The 25,897-nt window shown below is 42.7% G+C and overlaps 1 protein-coding gene across 1 annotated transcript in view; it reads right to left on the bottom strand.

Annotated features, from left to right (window-relative positions):
* SZT2 (SZT2 subunit of KICSTOR complex) overlaps window positions 1–25,897 on the bottom strand; it is a gene marked incomplete in the record, with an annotated part of 250,239 nt that overhangs the window by 165,065 nt on the left and 59,277 nt on the right. Inside the window, 6 exon segments of the mRNA XM_073593915.1 lie at window positions 1,734–1,923; window positions 6,933–7,064; window positions 8,359–8,491; window positions 17,248–17,348; window positions 21,942–22,133; window positions 24,537–24,650. Coding sequence (XP_073450016.1) covers window positions 1,734–1,923; window positions 6,933–7,064; window positions 8,359–8,491; window positions 17,248–17,348; window positions 21,942–22,133; window positions 24,537–24,650 — 862 coding nt within the window.

The following is a 25,897-nucleotide window of genomic DNA, read 5'->3' as shown; positions in this document are numbered from 1 at the left end:
TGTTCCGCAGAGAACCCAGAACACAGGCTTCCCTGCTGCCTCCTCTCTCCAGCACATACGAGAACGCTTGACAAGCTGCTGGACGGCTCTACACTGCTCTCTACCACCATGCTGAGGATGGACACATGCCACAGATGAGGACTCCTGATTTTATCATGTTTTTTAACACTCAACGATCTTGTAAGTGCGTTTAACCCTTTGTGCACTTTAATAAATTTTGCATACTGGACTTGGAGGTGCCTTACTTTTCCTAAAGCTAGTCAGCTGGCTGGGGAAGGAGCGCTGTGACATCCCTAGAGGTAATGTGTAAGAAAGGTCAGAGGAGTGAGATGGGAGAAGGATGGGGAGCAGAGGAAAGTGAGATGATAAATCAGGCAATGAGTCAGAGGGATGTCCGGGGGGGGGGGGGCTTAGGAATGCTAGTAGTTCTTTAAAAAGTATATTAAAGTGTCAGGGCTGGGCTCAGCCCTTCCTTCTCTGAGCTGGCCGCTCAGCTCTCAGCTAATTGCCAGCTCTTATCTCTCCACAGTTACTCAGCTGTTGATGATATCCTGCTCATCAGTCCTGCCTACTTAAGCCGTCCAGCCCAGAGGATCTCTGCCTTCGCCAACATCACAGAGACACTTTCCTGCATTCCTGTTAAAAGACTGGCTTGGCTGACATTCCTTCTGGCTCCAGATCCTGCTTGCTGTTTTACTACGCTCATCACCGGTTCCCTGACATTTGGCTTGTCTGACTATCCGTTCCGGTTCCTGAACTCTGGCTATGATTTGACCACGTTTTGTTCTATTTACTTTTATTATTAAACAAGTGTGATTTAACTGTACTTTGGTCTCGTCTGATTTCATGGTTTCTGACATAAAAGTAGTTTTAAAGCCTTAAGGTTTTTCACCATAATGCATTAAGGTGAAAAACTTTCTGTGCCGCAAAATCCCCCCTTCCCAACCCCCCCCCCCTCCTTATTCTTATCTGAGCCCGATCCATCAGTGTGCACAAGAGCAGCTGCTCTCGCTGCGGTCTCCCTCCTCCCTGGGCAGACTGATAGCAGTGGGAGCCATTGGCTCCCGCTGCCGTCAATCAAATGCTGTGCCGCACGTGTGGGGGGGCGGAGCCAAGCCGCCTGCTCTGTGTCAAGAGACGCAGACAGAGCTGCTCGGGAGTGAGCCCGCACACATGCCCCCTCCATGGAAGGCACTCGGAATGAAGAGAAGGAGCCACGGGGGACCCCAGAAGAAGAGGATCGGGTTGCTCTGTGCAAAAACCAGTGCACAGAGGAGGTAAGTATGGCAAGTTTGTTATTTGAATTTTTTTTTTTTTTAATGAAGCTTTACCTTTAAGCACATCAATACATTATCATAAGAATGAAAGAATATCTTAAATTTGAACCTAAGATGGATCACCCATAACCCTGAAATCTGAAGATTCTCTCAGAACAGAAATATTGGCTGGCACAGCGGCTTGTCTTTGGGGTTTGCGTTTCCCGGGGCGGACTTCCTGATCCAATTCTCACTACAAGTTAAGTTAGAGAGAATCTCTAAGCAGTGAAGAAGGGATAAGGATGGCAGACCCGAATCCTGACCCATTAAGAAACAAGTCCGCTCTTATATTTCTGTCCTGATGGATTCCTTTTAAAAAAATGTAAAAAAAATAAAAATCATCCTTGCTGTACACATTGTCCATTTGGCTTATTAAAATACTGACCAGCAGTTTGGATCGCAGGAAACTGAACTGACCTGAAGAAGATGTCACAGCAGAGTCTCTGTTGCCTGGGGTTGACCAGCTGCTCCCGTAACGCCTCCAGCGAGCAGTTATAGACGTAGACTGGACAACGCAGCCGGCGGCTCGAGCTCAAATCCTGCAGGGAAGACTGACGGCTGAAGGAAATGTGCGTCTCTCTCTTGTGTTCGGCCTCCTGCCCATCGCCTGGTGAGACAAAACAAGGAGGAGATGTTACAGGTAAGTGAACAAGTTGCCTCCAGCAGCCTCAGAGCACAAGTGCCATCAGGTCCGACCCGTACCGACATTTCCACTGCATTGGCGGGTACATTGGTGTGCGATCCGAATCCTGGTACTCAATACTGCATGCAGCTGAGTGTCAAAAAAACTCAGAAGGAACTATAAAGCAGACATTGAATCTCTGTGTCTCCTGAATGCAGCAAAACTTTGAGACAGAAGCTTTGTACATCCAAAGGATCCAACACCCAAAACACGAATGAAGTGATATATGCAATGCAAAGATCTGTGCATTGGGGAGATGAAACAAACCCTCAGCAAATGGGAAACATAGGAGGGCAAATCCTACAGGTCAATTTTCCAACACCTTAGAGCACGTGTGTCAAACACATTGCCTGCGGGCCGTATCTGGCCCTCCAGGCCATTTCATGTGGCCCTCACACCTCTCCACCTTGTCTCAGCAGTCAGAAGCAGAGAGGAGGACAGAACTCCTCCTACAGATTCTGCACCTCTTCTCTGTGCAGCCGCAGCACCCTTCCTCTCCGTTTCCTTTGGCTTTTAGCCGATTCCAGCCTTCCTCTGGTCCTCCTCCAGACCCTGCACTTTCTGCTTCCCAGCTCCGCCCATTTTTAATCCTGGCAGCAGCACAAGGTAAGGGGGGTGCACTGTGATGTAAGGGAGGGTGGGGGGATCTTCACTTCTGATGGTGGGAGGCTCTTGACATCTGATGTAAAGGGGGGGGGGGGGGGGGCTGCTTTGGACATCTGCTTATAATTACGAGAATACTACAACTCTATGCCCGTTGAAAAGAAGGGTCGCACACCGCTGGTATCATCCACAAGAAACTTTATTGGAGACTGCACAGACAGAACACCATGGCAGAACCATTATCAATCAGTCTGAGCAGTTTCTTGTGCATGATACCAGCAGTGTGCGACTCTCGTTTTCAGACTTCCATCATCTGCTACAGGAGTGTGAGTGGGCTCGGTGCCGGTCCGCCCTTCAAAACTTAAAGTGTTACTAAACCCCGGACTCTGCATTCAGCATATCTTTTCTCCCACAGAACATGGAAATGCAAATTATATTAGTAAATAGAAACTGCTAAATACATTTTCTCATCAGCAGTATATAGCAGTCTTGTGACTTCTATCAGTGTCTGGTTAAAGCTTGTAGGAGGAGTTTTCATTCTACTCCGACTGTCCTATGAGGCTGCAAAGATGCCTGACCCCTCTGTCTGGACAGTGCTGATTGGCCCTGTGCTGATCACATGCACTCTCCCAAAACAAAACAAAACAAAAAAAAAAAAAAACTCTCTAGCAATACACACCAAAGCGTGTGCAGAGTGCCCCTAAGGCTCCGTTCTATCAGCAGATAGTTTGGGGACTGAGGAAGAAGCGGAATATCAGAGAGGACAGGATCAAACAGCCTTCTTGGGATTAACCCCTTAAGATCCACTGTGAGTATAACAAGCATGCTTTACTTCATATACAGACTGATTTTACTGTTGTGGGTTTAGTAACACTTTGAGTCTTAAGTTAGTACTAAGGATTATTAGGATGTAACGCGTAAGGGCGGAGTGAAGGCGGTGACATCATCATGCTTGCCGACCTGGCCTGGATGAGCAAGCAGAGTTTGTGAATGCGATTCCCGATCTCCATACCTGAGGATTTAAAGTGAAATGCCACTTTTTTTTTACTTTTTTTAAATGTGAGAAGCTGGTACATTTGTTTTGCAGTAAATAAATGCTGTTTTCGATACGGAGAGAATAACATCCTCTGTTTTTTATTGCTTTGAGGGGCATGGGTTACCTCTCCTTTAACCACTTGCCGCCCGTAAAACTTACTTATACACCAGGAAAGGTGGCACTGCAATACTTCTATGTCTGGGGTCTGCATGTGTGCCACCGGTGGCCTGCTCCTGATGTTATACACAACGGGGGCCGGTCAGCGGGTACCGCGAACTCCGCCGATCATCCAGCACAGAGGCAGAATGGCAATCTGTCTATGTAAACAAGGCAGATCGCTGTTCTGTCAGTAGAGAAAGCATGGATCTGCAGGAACACAGGATCCATGCCTTCCCCCTAATAAAAGCACCTCCCATTGGCTAGGCACACAGTTAACCCTTTGATTGCCCCTGATGTTAACCCCTTCCCAGCCAGTGTCATTAGTATAGTGACAATGCAATTTTTTTTAGCACTAATCACTGTATTAGCATCACTGGCCCCCAAAAAGTGCCAATAGTGTCCGCCGCAACATCACAGCCCCGCTGATCACCGTCATTACTAGTACAAAATAACTAAAAATATCCCATAGTTTGTAGACACCATAACTTTTGTGCAAACCAATCAATATACGCTTATTGGGATTTTTTTTACCAAAAATATGTAGCAGAATACATATTGGCCTAATTTGATGAAGAAATTAAATTTTTTTTCAATTTTTTTTACCGAATATGTTTTATAACAGAAAGTAAAAAAATATTGTTTTTTTTTTTTTTTTTTCAAAATTGTCAGCTTTTTCTTTTTTATAGCACAAAAAATAAAAACCGCAGAGGTGATCAAATACCACCAAAAGAAAGCTCTATTTGTGGGGAAAAAAGGACGTCAATTTTATTTGGGTACAACGTCGCATGACCGTGCAATTGTCAGTTAAAGTAACGCAGTGCCATATCGCAAAAAAAACGGCCTGGCCATAAGGGAGGGGGGAGGGGTAAATCTTGCAGCGGTCAAGTGGTTAAGGATTGCCGTGGATTGAATTTGCCCGAAGAGGATCGGCTTTCCTTTTGATGTGGGTAGAAAATGGAGCCTCTCTCTCTCTATTGCTTGTGTAATACAGGAAGTCCATTCCGAGGGGAGCAGATTTGATTTTGGAGCACACTGGTGGGGGGGGGTGGGGTAGGTTCTCACTGATGGAGTTTAAAGAGAACGCCGTGTGGATATAAATGATGGAGAATCTTCCTGACACTCATTAGAACTGAAGAAGTGGCTTGGGAGAAGCTACAAAAAACATCTTCAGCATTACAGAACAGTTTAATGTGACTTAATACTATGAGCCGAGTCATTCCGGAGATAATTAAATTCCAATATGTACAACAAATTATCATCGAGCGCTCCTCTCCAAACTAATATGCAGCATTGCGATGATATGGATGTACAACACCATATGGCGGTTTCTAAAAGGATACAAAAATCCGACTCGTGTTATTTAAAATGTTCTAACCAGCAAAACGTTAAAATGCAATGAGATTTATTTGGGGGATTAAATGTAGATCACACGACTTGTAATAGTGCATATTTATACATTTCTGGAGGCGAGGACTTGATGATAATTTGTTGCATATATTGGAAATTTGGATATCGAGGAGATCACAGAGCAGCTGCCAGCATCCAAAATCTCCAACTCTTTGAAGCTTACCTACAGTGCCAAAAGTATTCACCCCCCTTGGTTTTTTACCTATTTTGTTACATTACAGACTTTAGTTCAATGGTTTTTTTTTAATCTGAATTATATGTGATGGATCAGAACACAACAGTCTAAGTTGGTGAAGTAAAATTAGAAAAATATATACATAAAACTAATTTTCAGAAATAAAAAACTGATAATTGGCATGTGCGTATGTATTCACCCCCTTTGTTATGAAGCCCATAAAAAGCTCTGGTGCAACCAATTACCTTCAGAAGTCTCATAATTAGTGAAATGATGTCCACCTGTGTGCAATCTAAGTGTCACATAATCTGTCATTACATAGACACACCTTTCTGAAAGGCCCCAGAGGCTGCAACACCTAAGCAAGAGGCACCACTAACCAAACACTGCCATGAAGACCAAGGAACTCTCCAAACTAGTAAGGGACAATGTTCCTGAGAAGTACAAGTCAGGGTTGGGTTATAAAAAAAAATAGGAGCACCATCAAATCTATCATAACCAAATGGAAAGAACATGGCACAACAGCCAACCTGCCAAGAGACGGCCGCACACCAAAACTCACGGACCGGGCAAGGAGGGCATTAATCAGAGAGGAGCACAGAGACCTAAGGTAACCCTGGAGGAGCTGCAGAGTTCCACAGCAGAGACTGGAGTATCTGTACATAGGACCACAATAAGCCGTACGCTCCATAGAGTTGGGCTTTATGGCAGAGTGGCCAGAAGAAAGCCATTACTTTCAGCAAAAAACAAAATGGCACATTTTGAGTTTGGGAAAAGGCATGTGGGAGACTCCCAAAATGTATGGAGGAAGGTGCTCTGGTCTGATGAGACTAAAAGAATAAAACTTTTTGGCCATCAAAGAAAACGTTATGTCTGGGGCAAACCCAACACATCACATCACCCAAAGAACACCATCCCCACTGTGAAACATGGTGGTGGCAGCATCATGCTGTGGGGATGTTATTCAGCAGTCGGGACTGGGAAACTGGTCAGAGTCGAGGGAAAGATGGATGGTGCTAAATACAGGGATATTCTTAAGGAAAACCTGTACCACTCTGTGTGTGATTTATACTCACCTAGATGACTGCAGCATCAATCCGAGCTGCAGCTGTCCCCTGCTGGCTCTACACTGGGAACTGAGCGATCAAAGGCTGCTTATTGCTCAGTCCGTGGGTCTGCTCTGAGCACAGAGCAGTGACCGTCAGTCACCGGCTCTCTGCTATGGCCCTCCAGCATTCACTGGAGTCCTACACTGTGGAGGGGGCAGGAGCTGCTGGCTCAGGCTCTCAGCTGGGCACTGAGAGGCTGAGTCAGCTTCCAGTCAGGCATTTTGACATTATTGTTGGGATCCCTCCAGTGTCTGGACTGGCCCTGAGACTTCAGCCAACAGCAGGCCTGAGCCCGCTGTCAGCTGATCCTGGGTCACAAGAGTGCAGAACTAAGTGCACTCCTTTAGTGAATATGGAATACCTACTTGGTGTTCAGCTTTACATATACACAATTTTTTGCCTTTTGGAGGTTCGTGAAGCACAGCATTTTGTCAGGGTCATTTACCCGATGCAGGGGTGATGCTCAGTGTGGGGATCACAGCTCCAGACGGAAGGGTCTCTGACAGAGAAGAGTTGAACAGCGAGCTTCCCTCTGTGGACACGGAGAGGTCTGGAGGGATCATCAACTTCTGGACATCTAGAAGAGAAACAGAATAAAGATCAATAATATCCATGACAAGTATGGAACTCGATGCAGAAATCATGCTTCAGCTATGCTATGTGGTTAAGTGTTTTAGAACAACCTCCACTCCTATTTCTAGGGGAGTTTGCGACCACTGAGCCAAAAAAAAAAAAAAAAAAAACATTTTTGGGTCAGGTATTGAAGTTGGATGAGAAGACCGCTTTCACAATCGGCGTTCCAGTTCATCCCAAAGGTGTTCAGTGGGGTTGAGGTCGGGGGGGGCTCTGTGCAAGAATACTTGAGATCCTCCACATCAACCTGGTCACACCTTGTCTTTATGAAGCTGGCTCTGTACACAGCGCACAGGAAAGAGCCTTCTCCAAGGTGTCTTCACAACGTCGCAAACGCACAATTGTCTTAACTACTTCAACCCTGGAAGGTTTTAACCCCCCCCCCCCCCCCTCCACCCCACCCTTCAAGACCAGGCCATTTTTTTCTATGCGGCAAAGCGCTACTTTAACTGACAATAGCTCTGTCATGCAATGTTGTACCCAAATTAAATTTATATAATTTTTTTTTTACACAAATAGAGCTTTCTTTTGTTAGTATTTAATCGCCACTGTTTTTTTGTTTGGTTTTTTTATTATATAAAAATATAAAAAGACCAATTATTTTGAAAAAAAAAAACAATATTTTTTTACTTTCTGCTGTTAAACATATCCAATTAAAAAATAAAATAAAATTTCTTCATAAATTTAGCCCAAAATGTATTCTGCTACATGTCTTTAGTTAAAAAAATAAAATAAAAAAGTACTCTGACATAAACGAACACTGTTACAGAACAATTTCATCAACCTAGCATTAGTTAAATGATCCGGGTCATAGTACACATGGCTTCTATACCTCCCGTAATGAATATGTATAAGATGGTCGATCGCCGTTCACTTTCCTTTCAGTCCATCTCTACTAATCGTTACTGTTTCTGACTGCAATCAGGAGAATGCATATATATTTAATTTTACATGTGGTACTGTTCTGAATAAGAGAAGTTTTGGACCCAAATGGTCTCCCTGCTTTCAGCTACTACAGTCAGGCTGTTATTTGTTGAAAAGGACTTGGAAGATCCCCATTACCTCCACAGTAAATGGACTAATCACCATAACGAGAAGACCGTTCTATATAACATTACCTTCATGTATTAGGATAGAGTATTATATATGTATGCTTCCTTGATTTGTAACAATCCTTTGTTATCAATAAATCTTTAATGATAAAAAAATAAAAATAAAAGCATTTTTAAAGAACATACCAGAAAAAGTGGCCGGAAGGAAGGTCAGCAGAAGGTGTTGCGGGTTCACTAGTCGAGCATAGCACCTCCACTGTGGCCCTATTCCATTGGTTAAGGTTCTGCCATCATCTGTCTCTTCTGTCGGACAGGGGCTCTAAAATAAAAATGTATAAAATTTATTTTAAAAAAAATGTATAAAATAAAACACAACAGAACTACCAACAAGTGTGTAAGGCAAATGCATCTCTTTGGATGCACACTGACTAGACAGATTAGGTAGGTGCTAGAGCTGCATGATTAAGCGTTAAGAATCGAGATCGCGATTCTTTCCCCCCCTCGCGATCTTAACAAAGCATTTTCCAGATTCTATGCAGAGTTCTCTGCTCAAGCCAACAGCTGTCAAAAAAAAAGAGAAAACAAAAACAGGCAGTCTGCCAAGTTTCACAACATTCCTCAGAGCCGGTTCACACTGGGACGACTTGTCAGGCGACTTAGCCACCTGACAAGTCGCGTTCCGTTCTGTACAATGGAACCATTCTAATGGGAGCGACTCAAGTCGCTCCGACTTAGAAAAAGGTTCCTGTACTACTTTGGGGGCGACTTGAGGTGCCTTGCATTGACTTCTATATAGAAGTTGTTTTGCAAGTTGCCGCTGCTGTCGTGTGCAGGTCGCCTGAGGAAGTCGCGCAGCAAGTCGTGCTGCCTCAGTGTGAACAGGCTCTCAGTGGCTGAGCCAACTATAAACATTGTAACATTTTGTTCTTTAGTTCAAAGGAATGAACTTCAGTCTTTATTGAGGGAAGTTTAACCACTTGCGGACTGCCCACCGTCATTTTACATCGCTACTTTGAAGAGGAATATAGTTGTTATGGCAGCAGCTATCTGCCATAACCCCAGTATCCTCTTCTTCAGCGGGGGGTCCGATTTCAGATAAAAGTGGTCTCTGCAGCGGATTCGCCGCAAGATCACTTTTAATCGGCGGCGGGAGAGGGCCCCATGCTCCGGTGCCCTCTGCCGCTTACCGGAGCTGTCGGTAGCGGCGAAGGCGATCAGGTTCTTCTCCCTGTTAGGCATGGAGGCGAGTGAGGGGAAGATGGCCCCCACCCGTCTCCATATCATTGCAGGTCGGAAGCGAGGTCAAAACGTCACTTCCGCCCATAGCTCTTAAAAAGGGACATTTTTTTTTTTTTTCCAAATGACATTTAGTTATTTTTTTTTATTGCATTTTAGTGTAAATATAACATCTGAGGTCTTTTTGACCCCACATCTCATATTTAAGAGGTCCTGTCATGCTTTTTTTCTATTACAAGGGATGTTTACATTCCTTGTAATAGGAATAAAAGTGACACAATTTTTTTTTTAAAAAAGAACAGTGTAAAAATAAAAAGGTAAAATAAATAAGAAAAAAAAATAATATCTTTTTAAATGCGCCCCATCCCGTCGAGCTCGCGTGCAGAAGAGAACACATACGTGAGTAGCGCCCGCATATGTAAACGGTGTTCAAACCACACATGTGAGGTATCGCCATGATCGTTAGCCCTAGACCTCCTTCTGTAACTCAAAACATGCAACCTGTAGAATTTTTTTAAACGTCGCCTATGGAGATTTTTAAGGGTAAAAGTTTGTCGCCATTCCACGAGCGGGCGCAATTTTGAAGCATGACATGTTGGGTATCAATTGTTTTGCACAGAGTGGCCCCGATCATCATCTTCTGGGGTCCCCCGGTGGCTCTCGCGGCTCCTCCCCACATCAGATAACCCCCCCCAAGGAGAAGCGCTCTCCCAAGGGAGTTACCTTGCGGGCGCGCTCCCGAGTCCAGAATTTGAGTCCACAGACACGAATGCCGGACTCGGCCCCGCCCCCCGCATCATTGGATTTGACTGACAGCAGCGGGAGCCAATGGCTGCGCTACTGTCAATCTATCCAATCAAGGGCCGAGAACCCAGGCAGAGAGACAGCGTGTCCCCGCCGGGTCCAGTTTCAGGGCTCAGGTAAGTAAAACGGGGGGGGGGGGGGGGGGGGCGGTGTATGCCAAGTGTTTTTTCACCTTAAAGCGGGGGTCCACCTATCTATCGTTTTTTTTTTTTTTTGAGTTCATTCACAAACTTTTCTTCTCAGCATTACATACTCACATATTGTGTGTAATATGTCCGCCTGTGTCAGATTTCGTCGGAAAGAATAACTTATATTATTCACTGCAGGCGGTTTCCATCTTCATTGTGGGCATTTGAAGCCCACAAGCATTTATTTCCTGGATGTGGTGAATGCTGTGCTCCCAGCATTCACCGCTCGTTCCCACACATGCTCAGTGGCATCCTGGGAAGCCTGAGACTAGCTCCCAGGAGTCTGGGAGAGGCTAGAAACACACCTACTCCCACGGGAGGAGAACCAGGAAGTGCAAAGAAGAATAGAAAAGTAAAAGGTAATTACGGCGATTTAAATTTTTTTAAACGGCATGTCAGCATCTAGGCAAGGAAGAGAATACATACAGATATTGTTCAAAATTTGGGTGGAACCCCGCTTTAATGCATAGGATGCATTAAGGTCAAAAAACACGAGGGTTTACAACCCCTTTAAGTGGTTAAAGACTAAACCTTTTTCTGACACGTGTTGGTTTCAAGTTAAAATCATTATTTTTTGCTAGAAAGTTACTTAGAACCCCCAAACATTATATATATATATTTTAGCAGAGACCCTAGAGAATAAAATGGTGGTTGTTGCAATATTTTATGTCACACTGTATGTGCGCAGCAGTCTTTCAAATGCATTTTTTTTTTTAATTAAATGAATAAAAAATACTAAACAGTAAAGTTAGCCCAATTTTTTTTTTTGTATAATGTGAAAGATGATGTCACGCCGAGAGAACCGCGATCTTTATTCTAAGCAAAAAAAAAAAAAAAATGCGATTCTCATTTTTCTCCAGAATCGTTCAGCTCTAGTAAGGTGCTCATATTAATCTAAATTTGCTTGTACAAAGACGGTGTTGGTCAGAATGTAACCTGTGTGGTGACCCTAATGCCCCGTACACACGATCGGACATTCCGACAACAAAATCCTAGGATTTTTTTCCGACGGATGTTGGCTCAAACTTGTCTTGCATACACACGGTCACACAAAGTTGTTGGAAAATCTGATCGTTCTGAACGCGGTGACGTAAAACACGTACGCCGGGACTATAAACGGGGCAGTGGCCAATAGCTTTCATCTCTTTATTTATTCTGAGCATGCCTGGCACTTTGTGCGTCGGATTTGTGTACACACGATCGGAAATTCCGACAACGGATTTTGTTGTCGGAAAATTTTATAGCCTGCTCTCAAACATTGTGTGTCGGAAAATCCGATGGAAAATGTGTGATGGAGCCCACACACGGTCGGAATTTCCGACAACAAGGTCCTATCACACATTTTCCGTCGGAAAATCCGACCGTGTGTACGGGGCATTGGACTGTAATATTAGATACGTAACTTACACTGATCAGCCATAACTTTATGACCACTGACAAGTTAAAGGATAAGTTCACTTTCGGGAACATGTTACGACAGCTGTGTTGTGTGAAGGGGCTCCCCCCGCAGCCTTCTGAGACATGTGACCTGTCCAGATAGGCTGTGGGCAGAGAGGGTGGGGCCAAAACTTCTGCTTGGATTGTAAAGGTGATCCAGGCGGAAGTGGTAGCAGGTAACTGTCAAAACCAGGTCCAAACCAACCAAAAACGCTCCCCACCCATTAAATAGGCAAAAATATCCAAAAGTTGAAGAGGAGCGGGTGGGGGGGGGTTGTAGCAGAAAAGCAGAACTTTCCCTTTGGGTAAAGTTCCGCTTTAATGGTGATCGGTCTCCTTTCTAACAAATCCACTGTGACCCATAATAACCTGTCATTACATTATGACAGCTTTGTGTCCTCCATGCTCACCTGTATAAACATGACAGATGACACGGTACGAGGCCCCCCCATGCAAACAGGTCCATGCAAATTCCAATCTGTGCAGAACTCAATGTAACATAATATGTAACGCTTAGCATACAAGCAAATAAACTGCTGTACAACTATAGTTAAAGTGGAAGTCCATGCAAAAACTAAAACCCCTGCATCTATAGACACCACCGATCGAACACCAACCTCTCTATCCCTGTAAAGTAAAAATTAGTATACAGTAATAACGATGGGAAAGATCGGCACATTTGCACTTTGATGCATTTATAGTCATTTATTCATTGCACTTTCTAGTAATGCTGCCATTCAGTTATGCTTATAGGTACCTGTGCACTTTGATGCGTTTATCTGTCATATTTCACATTTGAATTTACATGTATTACTTTGATGCGTTTATATGTGTTTATATGTATTTGTCATATTTCACATTTGTATTCATATTTATTAGTATTCATCTATTATTAGGTCCGCTTACCTTGTAGAGGTATTTTGTTTTCCTCATCCACATGCGTTTATTTAGACGCAGTTGTTCGATCATGCTATCATTTAGTAGCATGTCTAACACACTCTAGCGCAGCGTAATCTTTTTTTACAATAGTATACAGTAAAACCTTTGGATTGCGAGAATAATTTGTTCTGGAAACAAGCTTGTAATCCAAAGCATTTGTATATCAAAGCAAATTTCGCCATAAGAAATAATGGAAACTCCAATGATTCGTTCCACAACCATTTATTCCTAGGTCCTTCAGTTTATAGTCCTTATAAAAAGATTATAGCGATGTGACCAGGTTGTGTTACCATAAAATGTCCATCCACAAATGGAGGCCTCCACAAGGGGATTAGAAGCCAAATCCAGCAGGAGCCCCAGAGTATAAAAGAGAAGAGAGGCGCCTCTAAGTGTAGTAATACGGTTACATTTAATGAAGGTACAGCATTTAGCAACTCACATGGTTGATGATTAAAAGAGGCTCATCTAAGTATGCAGGCATCCGGGGGTAAAGCTGTCCACATAGACCATCCCCCCGCACCGCCGGCTCTCACCGCTGTCAGTCTGCAATTCTGACCGGGAAGACCACCCTGCAGTAGAGCGATCTGAAAGCGAGGCTTGAAGCGCTCATGGAAGGGATGAGGCCAACGGTGGTGAAGAGGACGGTCTATGTGGACAGCTTTACCCCGGATGCCTGCATACTTAGATGTGCCTCTTTTAATGTGAGTTTCTAAATGTTGTACCTTCATTCAACGTAACCATATTGCTACACTTAGAGGCGCCTCTCTTCTCTTTTATATAATTATACTCGCTACTTGTATATACAGTCAAAATTTATTTATTTAAAAATTTTGCTCGTTTTGCAAAACGCTCTCACACCAATTTTACTGTACATACCTTTTGGAAGCCGATCTGACCCGCTCCGACCGGAACCCAAAGCTAAGCTGTCAGCCGCGGCTTCTCTATAAAGGAGGGTGCGGAGGAGAAGCTCCATAGTAATTCTATGGGTGACGTCACTTCCCATTCATTTCACAGCCGTTGTCGGCCATGTCCTCTGCAGAGCTTCTTCCGCCGCTGGAGACCGGACCGGAGCGGGTCAGATCAAGCTTCCATTAAGGTATGTATACTCATCTTTTCTTTACAGGGATGGGTGTGTTAGTGTTAGATCCCTGGTGTGTACAGGTGGAGGGATTTTAGATTTTGCATGGACTTCCACTTTAAAGTGGTTGTAAACCCTTATGCCGCGTACACGCGGTCGGACTTTTCGTCTACAAAAGTCTGACGGACGCCGACGGAAAAAATACGGCTGACAATCCGATCATGTGTGGGCTTCCCCGGACTTTCAGCTGACTTTTCCAGCCGCAAATCTCACGGACTTTAGATTTGAAACATGCTTCAAATCTTTACGTCGTAACTCCGCCGGACCCAGAAATCCGCTCGTCTGTGTGCTAGTCCGACGGACAAAAACCGACGCTAGGCCAGCTATTGGCTACTGGCTATCAACTTCCTTATTTTAGTCCGGTCTACCTCATCACGTACGAATCCGTCAGACTTTTGTGTGATCGTATGTAGGCAAGTCTGTTCGTTAGAAAGTCTGCCGCAAGTCCGCCAAAAGTCCGTCGAAAGTCCGTCGGACGGGCTGTCAGACTTTTGTAGCCGAAAAGTCCAACCGTGTGTACGCGGCATTACAGACCACTTTTGACTGTAGCTACCGTGGATATCTCCTAAACCTGCACGGTTTAGGTGGTTTCCCCTGTATCAGCATGTGCCGACATCATCAGCACATGCCCACTGAAAAAACAGACCGAGCGTGCCGTTAATGGTGACGTCATGGCGGGTCCGGCCGGTCACAGCACCGGAGCCCATGATACCTGGAAATAACTCTGAGAGACATATCGCTGGCTAGAGCAGTGTGCCGGGACCGCTGCGGGGGCTTCGTTCCAAGGTAAGTATTTCATGATGAGCTAGTATGCCATGCTTACTAGCTCATTATGCCTTTGTCTTGCAAAAAAAAAAAAAAAAAAAAAAGATAGGACATATGGATTCCAGCTATAGGATGAACCAGTTTTATTATAGATAGTAAAGGTTTCTAAATTAACGAATTTGTCGAAAAGTTGTTAAAAAAAAAAAAAAAGAAAAAAGAAGAATATGGAAAGAAACGGTTGGCACATGTCTATTCAATATTTCTAAATCTACCATTTTCATTCAAATCTCTGGTGATCCTGCCATGATGGTCATCGTTTGGGCACCTCCATTCACAGAGCGACAACCATCTCCCAATTGCACAGCTGCATTGTCATCCCCGTCACATGCCTCCTGGTGGAGACTACAAGTGACCGTGCCAACACACATCAAATCAGGAATGGTCCACCGTAGTCACCATCAGGAACCAGGCCAGAGCAACCATGTGCAGCCAACGGTGGAGCGATGTGAAGAGGAAGTGGCCGCAGAGGCTGGAGAAGGTCATCAGCACTATGATGGGAATAAAAAAGGATGAGAGAAAAGTAGACATGTGCGATTCGTTTAGTTCCAAATTTGTTTAACGAATTTTGACAAATTCGTTAATTCCGAAGTCTCCGAATTTCGAAATTGCGAATATCGAATTTTCGAAAATTCAAAATTCCGGGAAATTCGAAATTTCATAAATTTTAAAAATCTAAAATTTTGAAAATACAAGAATAAGAATAAAAATCTGCAGATATGGTGGCGCCCAGGAGGTGGAAACTTTGGAGGTGGACCTGGTGGTTATGGTGGTGGTCCTGGTTATGGCAATCCAAGGTGGTGGATATGGTGGCGGATATGACAACTACGGAGGAGGTAACTATGGTGGAGGAGGAAACTACAATGAATTTGGAAACTACAATCAGCAGTCTTCTAATTATGGCCCTATGAAGAGTGGAGGAAACTTTGGAGGCAGCAGAAGCAACTATGGCCCTGGCAGTGGAGGGAGTGCTGGTGGTGGATATGGAGGAGGAAGAAATCGCTATTAATTCCACTTTGTTCCTTCTGGGCTTCACTGTATAAATAGGAGAGGATGAGAGCCCAGAGGTAACACAGCTGCGGGTTATCGAGATTACAAATTTAAGGAGTCATTATCTCAGTCATGCGTAGAACATGCAGTGATATGATAGAGGACACCAGAGCAGATACAGAGAGCCATTTTGTGAATGGAATGGATATATTTAGGTACAATACCTTTACAATGGATGAAGGACTGTAAAATATACCTTTTTTGAGACAGTTTTTAAATGTTTATTTGTAGTGGTCATTTGTAAAGAGTGCAACAGCATTCCTTTTTGATAATGTTCAATTTAAGTTGCAGGTAACGTGACGCTTTTTTATAAGATTTATGAACAGTCAAAGCAACTAACCAGGATCATGGTGTAATATGAGACTTTTTTTTTTTTTTTTTTTTTTTTTATTTCCATTTTAAATTTCAGTGTGTGTATAGTTTAAGCTGTTGTACACCTTCATTTAATAAAAAAAAAATGGAAATTAAGAAAAAAAAAATGGAAATCTGAAATAACTAATGATACATATTAAATGATACACCATTCGTTATTTCGGATAATTCTTAACTTCAGATAAATTTGTATTCGTTACGTTCACTAACAGCCAAATTTGAAAGGAAATTCCAATATCTATAATTTAATAGTTAGTTATTATTTCGATATTTACGGATTTTCTTTCTTTTTTTCAGATTTTCTAATTTTCGCATTTCCAAAAATTCAGTAATTTGAAAATCCGAATTTTCGTTTTTACGAATTTCCGAAAAAAGCAAAAAAACGAATGAAACGAAAACTAAAAAATGTGTCAGTGCACATGTCTAAGAAAGAGAACAACAAATATTTTGTTACAATACAAAAAAAAAAAAAAAAAAAAGTAATTGTTTGAGGCAGTCAGGGCTTTAGCGAACCAAATGTCATTCAATTAGGGATTAGATTTGCTCTAAGGCCCCATTCACACCTGAGCGTAGCGTTTTTCAGGCAGAAAGTTGCGCAATTTTACAGCGATTTTTGTCACGGTTTTTACAGCAATTTTGTACAGGTCAAAAGGTCACCAATCTAAAAAGCAGAAAAACACCCAAATCTGCCTAAAGCAAAAGTTCCAGAGCTTGTTTGAGCTTCAGGCGTTTTGGAGCTTCCGGCTTCAGGCATTTTGGAGTGGAGATGTGAACCATCTCCATAGAGAATAATTGATTTTTTTTCCCCCCAGCGTTTTGTAGCTTCAGGCTTCAAGCTACAAAACGCTCAGGTGTGAACGGGGTCTAAGTTGTTATTTAGCAGCCTAGAATGCGTTGCTTGTCGTGAGAATAAACTTCCCCACCTTCCTGTGGAGTAGGCTGATCCCTCACTCTGTTCCAAAGTTACAAGAAAGGATCAAAGTGCCCCCCCGGGACCCCTGGCTGGTGTTGGAATCTCAGGCAGTTTGTTCCACAGTCATGCAACTAGCCACTTCTACTGTCCAGCAAAGTCAGCAATTCCAACATTACCTGTAGGGTGCCTGCAGAGTTGGTAGCCTCTCGTTGACCATTCTGATGTAAGGGGATGGAGTCCCCATTCTCTGAAGTGGAAGATTGTCTGACGGGGTCCTCTGTAAATAAAAAAGCACAATTCAGCTTTTAGGAAAGACTATGGACCTCTGGAACCCAACCTGCACCCCCTAAGGCATATGATGTGCGACCCTCGGACCTCAGCAGTGTGTAGTGGGAACATGGATTAGGGTAATCGCATTGATCTCTACCAGCCTTGTGTAGAAAAGGGGAGAGATTGGGACTTTATAGAGTGTTGACAGGATACATTGTTGCTGGGGATATGCTGCAGAAGACCATATGAAACTGGGAACATATTTATAAAAACGGGTTTTGGTACTTTAAATGAGGCAAGGCCTAATAAGGTCCTATTCCTCCATCCCTACCAATATAGAAGAAAAGACGAGAGGTTGGGACTTTATATGACGCACATGGTGGTAAATAAATGAATTGATGGATATTTATGTGTATATATATATATATATATATATATATATATATATATATATATATATATATATATATATATATATATATATATATATATATATATATATATATATACATATACATACACACACACACACAGCATAATATTAATATCAAGTTTTAAGACAATTTTCCATAATAATCCTTGTAACATCTAGATATGTATATATTTTTGATTATAGATAGATACTAAAGGCTTGCTCCTGAGTGGCTAAAAGTCACGAAACGCGTCGAGCTACCAGCTGCCGTATTCTATACCTATTATGTGTTGACAAAGATCTTTACGTCATTTGTTTACCTAATACATGTGAATAAAAATGAAATTTTTGCCATCATGTTCAATAACTTATACTTGAGAGTAGCAAGTTTATAGGCTATATAGAGATACAGTTGTGTGAAAAAGTATTTGCCCCCTTCCTGATTTTAAATTTTTTTTTTGCATATTTCTCACACTTAAATTATTCAGATCATCAAACAAATTTTAATAATATTACACAAAGATAACCCAAGTAAATCCAAGATGCGGTTTTTAAATTATTATTTCATTTATCAAGGGTTCAAACCTGCCTGGCCCTATGTGTAAAAAAAGTAATTGCCCCTTTCCACGCTGAATCATGAGTGAATGGTGATTAAACACAATTTTTTGGAAAGCTGAGTTAAAATTCACTTGTCACACCCAGGCCTGATTACTGCCAGACCTGTTGAATCAAGAATTCACATAAATAGAAGCTGTCTGACAAAGTGAAGCACGCTAACAGATCACAAAAAGCCAAACGCTTGATTGCAGTTGTTGCCGCCAAGGGTGGCACAACCAGTTATTAGGTTTAGGGTTGGGGGGGGGGCAATTACTTTTTCACACAAAGCCAGGCAGGTTTGGACAGCTTTTTTGCCTTAATAAATGAAACCATCATTTAAAAACTGCATTTTGTATTTATTTGGGTTACCTTTGTGTAATAATAACATTTGTTTGATGATCTGAGTCATTTAAGTGTGACAAATATGCAAAAAAAATTTAAAAAATCAGAAAAGGGGGCAAATACGTTTTCACACAACTGTATATGTAATATATGTATGTGTATATAAATGAAATTTTATTGGATCATTTATTATTATTATGTGATATTTGTGAAACCGTTCCAAGAATTACTGTTAAGGAAAATTGTCTTAAAGCTTGAGATATAAATAGATAGATAGATAGATAGATAGATAGATAGATAGATAGATAGATAGATAGATAGATAGATAGATAGATAGATAGACGAATAAATATTTTCATATCCATCAATTCATTTGTTTACCATCACGCGCTTCATATAAAGTCCCAACCTCTCGCCTTTTCTTCTATATTGATAGGGATGAAGGAATAGGGCCTTATTATTAGGCCTTGCCTCATTTAAAGTCCCAAAACCCGTTTTTATAAATATGTTCCCAGTTTCATATGGTCTTCTGCAGTATATCCCCACCAACAACGTATCCTGTCAATACTCTGCAGACCTAATAGAGGAAATGAGGGTCAGAGTTTCTGACTGTCCTCTCAAGAATTACATGTATTGAAAATTACGTGTGACCTTTTGGTGAAGTCAGTTGCTCACGGTTCTCCTCGCTGGAACAGAAGCTGTCCCTGAGGACCTGCAGTGCAAGGATCTCCCTGCTTTCTGCTTCATTCATTTTGTGGATCTGTGCTTCCTCCAAATCTGCTGCCCCTTATATTAAACGTTATGTGCAGCCCTTTGGTGAAGTCAGGGGCTGCATTTGAGGCCCCCTTTAGCTCATAAGTTGACAACCACTACAGACTATTGCAGGGATATGCAATTAGCAGACCTCCAGCTGTTGCAGAACTACAAGTCCCATGAGGCATAGCAAGACTCTGACAGCCACAAGCATGACACCCAGAGGCAGAGGCATGATGGGACTTGTAGTTTTGCAACAGCTGGAGGTCCGCTAATTGCATATCCCTAGACTATAGTCTACATGTCTAAAGTGAGCCATACATGGATCGAAATTCAGATGGGACTGGCCGAATTTCGATCCATGTGTAGGCACGGAGGTCGTACAGAAGTCGATTCACCAATTAACTTCTGTGAGACCACCCTGTCAGATTTTTCTTGCTCAATCAGCGCTGCAGGCTATTTCTCCTGAAAAATAGTAGTGAACTTCCCGTGCCTAGGTTGTGTAGCATCAGAACTGTATTTGGAGTAATATTTGGTGATGTTACTAATTTTATTGATCACAGTTATCCTTGCTGGAAAGGAAGTTGTACCTGAGAACGTGCAGTGCAAGGATTGTGAAGGAATGTGATGTAAATAATAATAATAATAATCTGAAAATGTCTATTTTCTTATGTGCATACATATTTTTCTCCTTACTCATTATATAAGTATACAGATTTGCTCTATTCCTATATTTTCTCAAGATGGCGGGTACCCCCTACATCCCACACATCAGAAGAACGCGGAACTGAAGATAAAACCAAGGACAGCCAAACCTCGTTATGAAGATTCTCCATCTTCTTTTCTATCTTAACCAATGAGATGTACCTATTAGACTAAAATAGCAATGACGTATTTGTGTGTATAAAACATTAGCACCACCTTGAATAAATTAGAAGTGTAAAAAGTAACGGTGCTGAGCGTGTCTCAGAGTGTTTACTTTTATATGCATGCATAGCCACACTTTCCAATTAGAGACAGCAGCAGATAACCTTGGGCTCGATTGGAGCTCTTAATCATTTCCATAACAGGATCTCCCTGCTTTATTCATTTTGTGGATCCGTGCTTCTTCCACCTCTGCTGCTGCCCCTTCATCATTATCCTACCAGTCATGGGATCACCAATCATCAGGAGGGTAGCTCTGATATGAGGAAGCAAAGCCCTGCTCCTCTACCAAGATGGCCACCTCCACAAGGAGACACAGTGCAGAATAAGGCATAGAAAGTCAATAATGAGGAATCTACAGTCTACAGGCAGTACCTTTTCTGCATTACTTCTTTGGGCAAAGCTACAACAGTAAAGGGCCTCTTTAACATTAAACTGAATTACTAATACAGCCCGGAGATAAATTCTGAATGCAATTAAATACAAGTATGGGGAGGCAGACAGATTCTTCTTGCTTAATGCCGCGTACACACGATCGGAAATGCCGCCAGCAAAACTCTGATGAGAGCTTTTTGTCGGAAAATGCGACCGTATGTATGCTCAAGCAAAGGATTGAGAGCATGTTCTCTATTTTTCGGTCAGAAAAGTTCCTAACCGAAAATGCATTCGTCTGTATGCAATTCGGACGCACAAAAAAATCACGCATGCTCGGAAACAATTCAACGCATGCTCGGAGGCATTGAACTTCATTTTCCTGGCTCGTCACCTTGTTGTGTTGTACGTCACCTCGTTCTTGACGGTCGAAAGTTGAGAGAACTTTTGTTTGACCGTGTGTATGCAAGGCAAGCTTGAGGGGAATTTCGTCTGAAAAACCTTCCAAGTTTTTTCAGACAGAAATGCCAATCGTGTGTATGCGGCACTAAGCGGAGTTCCAGATGTTTGTGTGTTTATTAAAAGTCAGCAGTTACAAAAAGTGTAGCTGCTGACTTTTAATTAACAAAACACTCACTTGTCCCACGGTCCAGCGGTGCGGCCGCCCGAACCCTCGGCTCGCTTCCTCCTCCCACCCCAGCGCCGGCATTGCAAGTGTGGGCACCCGGCTGTGACAGCTTGCCCCCCCCCCCCCAAAAAAAATTACATGCCAAATGTGGCATGTAAAGGGGGTAAGAGTGCTTTAAGCGGAATTTCTACTTTAGGGTGAAACTCTGCTTTAATGCTTTTCAATTGCTTTACTTTCTCTCCCTTCAAACCTGTCAGCCTAATCAGGCTCTATGGGGTTGATTTAATAAAACTGGAAAGTGCAAAATCTGGTGCAGCTGTGCATGGTGGCCAATCAGCTTCTAACTTTAGCTTGCTCAAATAAACAAAAGAAAAAAAAAACCTGGAAGCTGATTGGCTTCTATGCAGAGCTGCACCGGATTTTGCACTCTCCAGTTTTAGTAAATCAACCTCAATGCGGCTAATTCACTTCATCAGACTATCAGTAGAAATATTAATCAGATCCCCCAATCTATAGGCAGCCACCAGTGTAAAAATGAGCACTTAAGTAGTACAGGATGGACTCGCACCTACCTGGGGTACAGGAGAAAGGGGCGGGGTATCCATCGCGGTCACGCTGGAGAACCAGCTCCATGAATGTTTGGTGGTCTTGCTCATAGAGAGGGATCTCCTGATCATTGACGTCACTCTGCAGACAGCCGTGAAACAAGTTAAGCAGCATATCATTGGGCAGAGACGAATCCGGTTGCGCATTCTCAGGCTCAGCTGTAGGAGACAAATTTAACAAAAAAATCTATCAGGTGCTCACAGAGACCAGATCAGTTTTGCCTCCAAATCCTCCATAACCATAATCATGTACACTTGGATAACCTATGCATGAATATTTATGGAAAGGTGTTTTCTAACAATTGGAAACCAGGTGGTACCTTGCCGACACCAACCTGACATCCATAGGCTGATGACACAAGCTAGAGCCAGCAATTACCAGCAAGCTATTTAATCGCTAGAGTTGCTGGTGATTTGCTACAGAATTGGATTGCGCTCTGCAACAAACTGCACTCCATCAGCGATTTGTAGTTTTTATTTCTTTAAAACAACAAACATGTTATACTTACCTGCTGTTTGCAGTGGTTTTGCACAGAGCAGCTCCAATCCTCCTCTTCTCGGGTCCCCCGCTGGTGCTCTGAGTGCCCCATGGCAAGCCGTTTGCTATGGGGGCACTCGTGCGTGCTCACTCCCGAGTCCGGCTCTGTGTGTCCGTAAGACAATCAGAGCGAGGCTCGTCCCCACCCCCTGCTCCCTCCTCACTGGCTGTGATTGACTGCTGTGTCTGCTGGCGTTTTTCACAGTTGAAAGTCACATGGCTTTGTGTGCCACTGAGAAGGTGATTAGCTACACCTGATTGAGTTTACAAGTCCTTTTTAGGAGTGGGTGATCCTTTTTCTGTTTTTGAATTTTTGTTATATTTTTTTCTGACATGTTGGCGTTATATCTTTCACTTCGATGTTGTAAGTTGCACTGAGTAAATAAAGCTGGATAAAACAAAAACTGTGTCTGTCTTCTTTTATATACCCACACGTATGTAACTTTAGACTCTACCTCGTAGATGGAAGTGTGGAAGGATAAGCAGAGATGGAGGTCTTCAGATTTCTGAGAGCCCAGCTTTTAGGGGTGGGGTCCGTCTACGGATTTCTGAGCACCACGTATTTTTTAGGGTTGGGGCCCATCTTCAGATTTTTCAGAGCTCTGCTTTTACAGGTGGGGCCTGCCTTTTCATTTCTCAGGGCCCTGCTTTCTATGGACGGGATCTGTCTTCAGATATCCGAGTATCTGAGCACTCCATTTTCTAGTTGGAAGGAGGGGGGGGGGGGTCTGTCATCATATTTCTGAAAGGTCTGCTTTTAGGGGTAACACCTGCCTTTAGATTTTCCAAGTTCCTGCTTCCTATAGGTGGGGCCTGTCTAGCTTTCTGAGCGCCCCGATTTCTAGGTGTATGTCTGTTATCAGATTTCTAAGAGTCCTGCTTTCTGGGGGTGGAGCCTGACTTTAAAGGGGTTGTAAAGTTTAATGGTTTTTTACCTTAATGTATTCCTTGCATTAAAAGGTAAAAAATGTTTAGGTGTCAGCACTGCCCCCTCAGCCCCCCTTTAATTACCTGAGACCTTATTCGATCCAACGCTGTGCACATCTGCAGATCTTTTCTCCCCTCACTTTCGGGTCTCGCTGGCTTTGCTGGGGCACCAGGAGCCATTGGCTCCCAATCAAAACCTGTGACGAGGAAGCGGTGGGGGGCGGGGCCGAGTCTCGCGATCTGTGTCAATAGACGTAGCAGAGGGACTCGGGTACAAGCACGCACAAGTGCCCCCATGGGAAGCGGCTTCCCGTGGGAGCACTGGCCAAAGAGGAGGGGGGCCAGGAGTGCCTACGGGGGACCTGAAAAGAGAAGGTTCCCGCCCACTCTGTGCGATTCAATTGCTATTTTTTTTTTTTAAATACCTTTACAATGTCTTTACATTTCTGAGTGTCTGCCTCATTGTCGTCAAAATTCTGGTAATTAAGGAAAGTGCAAAGAAACTGCTGAACCTGTAGGGTTATCTTGCTGGTATTTTCTATCTTAAGGTATTGATGATGGTGTATGACCCGGTTCCCAGGCAGGTGGCTTCTACACCCCAGAGGATCTCCAGTGTCTCCTTGGCTTGTAGCGTAATGTAACCAGAATTGAAATTGAAGCACAACACCACTGGGGGTCCAGTTCACTTCTGGTTTGTTCACATTGTTGTCCGTCAAGTCCTGAGAAAGGCACTATTGGATCCTTTGAAACAGGTTGGCTACTTTTTGGATTGTACCCTTGACTTCCAAAAGAATAAAGTTGTATCTGGACCTCTTAGCAGTAGTGTGGTGCTTCAACTTCAGTTACATTTCAGGAATCTGAGAGCTTTTTTCGGAGGGTGGGGCCTATCTTCAGGTTTCTGAGCAACCTGCTTTTTGGAGGCGCTGTTACCAGGTTAACTTTAAAAAAGAAAACCTACAACAACATAAAGGGGTTAGCTAGATGACCCCTAAATTTACAACAGCTGAGCCCTCCATGTATGTGTGTGGGTGGTCTTTCCACCAATCTGCTGAAATACAAGTCCACCTGTGAGTTAGAACAATGATGTCCCACATTACCCCGGCTGAGCGTCAGGAAGAAAAGCTCAATCTGTTGGCATTTGGGTAGCAGCTTCATCAGATCGAAGTAGAACGGCACCTCCCGGATGCACGGGCCGCCACTATTACCAGGTTCTGGAAATAATGAAGACAAGATTACACTGCAGGAGGAATCCGACAATAAATTCATTTTTCATTCAGTTTTAATGAATCCAAATGTAAGAAAAAAAAAAAAAAAAAAAAATTATATATATATATATATATATATATATATATATATATATATATATATATATATATATATATATATATATATATATATATATATATATATATAATCTCCGAGGAATCACAAGGCAGCTTTAAAATTTGCTTATATCTCCAATTTCTATATTGGCGTTGCAGGCTTCTTCATGAAACACACAACAGTTTCGAGCCTCGTGGCTCTTCATCAGGTGTGAAGATGCCTGCAATGACAATAAGGACTTGTTCACACCACAATTTTAGCGATCCTGGATGCGTTTTTGAGCATGCACGTTTTTGACGAGTTTTGAATGCGCATTTTTTATTTTAAAACTTGAAAAATCTTTATTTATATTTTAGGGCATTCTGCTGTGTTTACACGTTTTACACATTTTGATGTGCTCCGGGCAAAAAAAAAAAATGCAGCAAGTTATACTTTTGTTGAAAGCACTGGAACTGAGCGCAATGGTGTGAACTAGAAATTAGCGAAATAAGCAAGAAACTTTTGGAGGAATAGAAGGCAAGCAGAGGGTGCAACCATATAAGTGTAGCAATTGTTTTTAATAAAAAAGCAGCTATAAACATGAATGCACTCACATGTGGTTCAAATAAGCAGGCATAACATCCCCATCAGCTCACTTGAACCACATGTGAGTGCATTCATGTTTTTATCTGCGTTTTAAATAAAACTGCTACACTTAGATGGTTGGGCCATCTGTTTGCTTTCTACTCCTAGTGAAAAGTTTGGAGGATTCACCCTGTCCGTGTTTGTTGAGGAGCTGCAATCCATCCATTAATGATTGTCGTATATATTGGACTTTTTAAAAGGGGCCAGTTCCCACATTTTACACTCAGTCTTGAGCCTTATAAATTATTGTTAATTCCTTGAACCTTTGGAGCACAGTGACTCTTTGAACCTGTGTTTGATTGGAGACTGCCTGTCGCCTACATACAAATCTTATGTAATAATAGTAATAATGCTGACTAGGTACTACAATCAAATGACCTAAACAATTTTACCAAAATGTATCAGAGCACAACGGCTGCCATATTACAGACCAGGCAAGCTTGTATATCCACTTAAAGGGTAAGGTCACCTTCACAAAAAATTTCTTAAGTGAACTTACATTCATTTTTAA

Source organism: Aquarana catesbeiana, linkage group LG07 (assembly GCF_042186555.1).
Source record: "Aquarana catesbeiana isolate 2022-GZ linkage group LG07, ASM4218655v1, whole genome shotgun sequence".
NCBI classification, from domain to species: domain Eukaryota; kingdom Metazoa; phylum Chordata; class Amphibia; order Anura; family Ranidae; genus Aquarana; species Aquarana catesbeiana.
The sequence above is the reverse complement of the archived record's forward strand: the minus strand, read 5'-3'. Positions and strand labels throughout refer to the sequence as shown.